The sequence below is a fragment of the Aegilops tauschii genome, chromosome 1, assembly GCF_002575655.3.
Source record: "Aegilops tauschii subsp. strangulata cultivar AL8/78 chromosome 1, Aet v6.0, whole genome shotgun sequence".
NCBI classification, from domain to species: domain Eukaryota; kingdom Viridiplantae; phylum Streptophyta; class Magnoliopsida; order Poales; family Poaceae; genus Aegilops; species Aegilops tauschii.
In genome coordinates, this window is record NC_053035.3 from 21,493,606 (window position 1) to 21,497,423 (window position 3,818).

General features: G+C 47.1%; 1 protein-coding gene across 1 annotated transcript; it reads right to left on the reverse strand.

The window, feature by feature from the left end:
- Window positions 1–907: 907 nt before the first annotated feature.
- LOC109752868 (uncharacterized) lies at window positions 908–3,394 on the reverse strand. The gene is made up of 2 exons (XM_020311779.4): window positions 3,194–3,394; window positions 908–1,618 (listed from the first exon to the last, which is right to left on the reverse strand). Exon 2 carries the CDS (start codon window positions 1,562–1,564, stop codon window positions 1,043–1,045), a length of 522 nt encoding a protein of 173 aa, XP_020167368.1. The 5' UTR covers window positions 1,565–1,618; window positions 3,194–3,394; the 3' UTR covers window positions 908–1,042.
- Between the last annotated feature and the right edge of the window lie 424 nt (window positions 3,395–3,818).

A 3,818-nucleotide genomic window follows, 5' to 3' on the forward strand; every position in this document is an offset into this window, starting at 1 on the left:
TCATCATCTTTTCTAAAATGTCTCAAAAAAACCTAGGATCCTCGACAAAACCATCGCAATCCTATAATGGCACAATTCCTTGGGTTAATCACACTCGACACTCCCCCTCACGTCGAGGCCCTAGGGGTTCAGGTTCGAGATGTGACCGCCACGTGCGGAAATGACACAACACCCATCATCTATATTATTTCCAATCTTCAAGATTCAAAATGCAAACCCTAGGCCTCCTGCTGCAAGGACAAATGGCACCGGATCGGACTATGCTGCGGTTGAGGTACAGTTTCGACACGTTGCCTCCCGGTGGCTTGTCGTTTGTCAGGCACTGCAGAGACGAGCTCGTTAGACCTACCATTTACAGCAACCACGACTAAGCCTACGCCAATCAGTAACCTGTGCTGCTACATAGATTTGGGGACTATATGGCGACCAGGCAGGTATATAATAAGCCATGTGCTTGGTACCCTACAAAAAAAAAAGTGTCCATAATCACATATAATTAGAGGATATGGTATGTCAGACCTCTGTACTCCGCACAAAGCCTACAGTTCACTTCACCTAACTAAAGGCCAGTAGCACATGAACAAGATCAGAGACCCATCATCACAAGTAAGCAGACACACAAATAAGCCGGCAACAGTGAATGGCATCTCGTTCAAATACTGTGCTTGTCACCCTACAAAGTACAACCGACGATCAAGGGCGCACATTGCAGAGTGTCATCAAAGAAAATGACAGGATGTGCCTTTGTTTCTGTTCTAGCAAACAAGGCAAGCACACAGCCCTAGAAGGCGCCGATTTTGATGTCGATGGAGAAGGGAATGACTGCAACCGAGACAAGGTGAAGAACAATCTTCATAGCAGTGTAGATCACATAACATAGATCAGCAGATGGACAATGTCAGCGACCTACTCACGAAGATTTTTTTTATTTAGGAAATGAGCAGTGCATCGATCTCTGTTCTACCCGACTTCTGATAAGAGTATATATAAACAAGAAGCTGCGAGTTTTAATGATAATATTTCCCCACAAAATGACACAAGCTCATGACGATGATGGCGGGGGCGGTGGTGGTGCTGATGGTCCCCTTGGCTCATTGCCTTGCTGGTGATCCTTCCCAGCAGCCTTCTCATCCAAGACATCCTTCAGCCCTTCCTGATAGGTCTCCACATAGTTCTTCACTGCACTCGTGTAGGTAGAGGCACGTGTCATGTATATGCGCCGCAGCGCAGGCTTCAGGGTCTCCGCCCCGCCCTTTGCTGCCACTGCAAGATCCTCAAGCAAACTAGGCTCACTTGTAGTTTTCCCCTCCTTGGTGCTGTTAGGCTCAGATTCCTCTTTGACCTTCTTGTAATCATTTGGCCTGAGCTCGGGGCCGATGTCCCTGACCCAGGAAGCCCCATAAAGCCTGGTTGCCTCCTTGAGGATACACCATTTTTCTTTCAGTGTGAGCTTAGGACGCCTCTTGGTGCCCGGAGGGTCTGGCAGAGAAGATGGGAAGGCGATCTCTTTAAGATCATACCTCACGTAATCATACAACTTCCTGCAAACAACTCTGAACTTCATGCTACTTGATTGCTCCTACAGCAACCTCCTTATGGGGATCGACGATTAATTAACCTACACAGCAGCAAGAAGAGCATAGCGTGTTATGGCTTTCTATTTTTCTCTCCAACATTTTGGATTAAGAATATCAAAGAAAAGACAATAAAACAGAACACAGCGAAGTTGCTGCAAATGGTAAGCCTGAACTCAGGATGCGATGTGGCAGGGAATTTTTTGGAAACCATGTGCGAGTTTAAAGTAATTAACTGGATGTCCTGCAAACAACAAAGCACCCATTCAGTGGGTCCATCACAGAGGGACTTTATCAAACACCTTGCCTGCATAAGCAAAGTAAAGAGAGCCTACGGATTTAGCTAAGCGTTAAGCAAGCAAACCACTCATCAGGCTATAAGTTCAGCTAGAATGGACGCTCTCTTATACAGAAGATAACAAACCCATACCACGTGAATATAAATCCATACTGCATGAAACAATCAGACTGGAAGTGTAGGCTCAGTTCCTGGACAGAGAACTGCTCGGGAAGTAAGCTTAGAAAGAAGGTCACTTGAGTCCTAGAGGCACCGTCGCCCTCGGTGACACCCCCAGAGCCCAGAGTCGACGTCGAGCGAGTGGGAGGCGATTTGGCAGGAGGAGAGGAGCAGTGATGGTGAAGGACATCTGAGCCTTTTCGGGGGAGTGGGATGGTATCAATCAGGGTGCAAGTGGGAGAGGACTGTCCGCATGGCCACTAATCCCAGCCTGAACTAAAAACTGCAGGATTACAAAACTAGCAGCATACATTTGTTCATCTCCGGCGCTTAGACAGAGCCAGTGAATCAACTGCAAGATGGGGAAACTGAAGCACACAAGATCCAACCTTTCCTAGTCAAGCAAGCCCTGGATAATTAGACATGTGAGTCAAACAACATTTTTTTAGTTTAGTTAAGGTGAAACTGCATTAAGATTGGTGTGGATCGCAGAAAGTTAAACTGAAGTCAAGTTAGTTAACAAGTTGTTGTCCCCTAATCCCCTCTCCCTGTTTCCCGTGGCTACTCTTCTCCATCGCTGGCAGCTACTCTCTCCCGCACCTTCTCCAACACTGATTGACATTGCAAGCAACATTCACCAATCACGAAAAGCACGCAGTGGGTGCAGGTAAAACAAGAGAAAGAAGCATGAAGCTTGCAGGCGGCGAGCTTTGGCAGAGCAGGGCTGGGGGGAGATGGGCGAGGACGCAGCGGGAGACTGAAGGATCAAGTTGTGGAGTGCATCCGGCGGTAGATCAGCGCCACGCCACTGTCATCTAATGATCGTGGACCTTGTGGGGTTATCCTCTTTTCACTACTGCCAGGTTCTTGACGTTGTTTCACTAGGAATAAATCAGCGCTGTGGAACAAATAAAACTTGTTGAAGCAATGCATATCTGCTCTCACGGAAGCATTTGACCGAACACCTTGCCTTCATATCAGAGCATATCCTTCCTCTATGAAGCGTCTAACCAGAAACCTCGGCTTCACAAGGAAACGCGGCGTGGCTGGATCGGGTACACATGCTAGAAACTAAAGAAGCAACCAGTGAAGTGGGACTCGAACGTCGTCGAGCTCTCGATTTTCGGACGGAGTGGAAAATCAGCTTGCGGGAGATGCAAACCTGGCGGTGGCGCGCCGAAGCGAGGATGGTGAGTCCGCGCCGTCGCTGGGGAGTGGAAGGCCGAAGGAGGAGGAGGAGGCGCGGCGCCTTCCTTCTTCCGAGAGTCGGCGCGGAGAGGCGACGGCTCCGGCGCCGGCGAGGCTGGCGCGCGTTCCGGGCGGCGGGCTGTATTTGTTTTTTTTCCTTGGAAATGATTTGTAACTGGGCGCGCCGCTTACTACGTGGCTTAAATGGGCCGGGCCGCCCAACCTGGTTCTCCTACTCTTTCTTCTTGTTTGCTCCCTGGGCACGGCGGCTGAGTCGACGTGACACACTACTGTATTATCATCGGGTTTCTACGTTTTTCCTCTGTTTTTATTTTCTATCATTTGCTTTCTTCTTTCTCTCTTTTGTTTTTTTAATTCGAGAACACTTTTTAAAATACAATTATATTTTAAAATTATATAAACCAATAGTCATTTAAGAAAATTTAGTCAGTTGAGAATTTTTAACATGCATGAACATTTTTAATTCGAGGTCATTTTTTGAAAACACAAACATTTTCTTAAACTCGTGGATAGTTTCAGAATTCGAGGAAATTAGTTTGCAAACAAGAACCATTTTAAAATTTATGAATATTTTTTGT

Coding starts and splice junctions, on each gene's coding strand:
- LOC109752868 (XM_020311779.4), bottom strand. CDS start 1,564: ATGAAGTTCAGAGTTGTTTGCAGGAAGTTGTATGATTACGTGAGGTAT.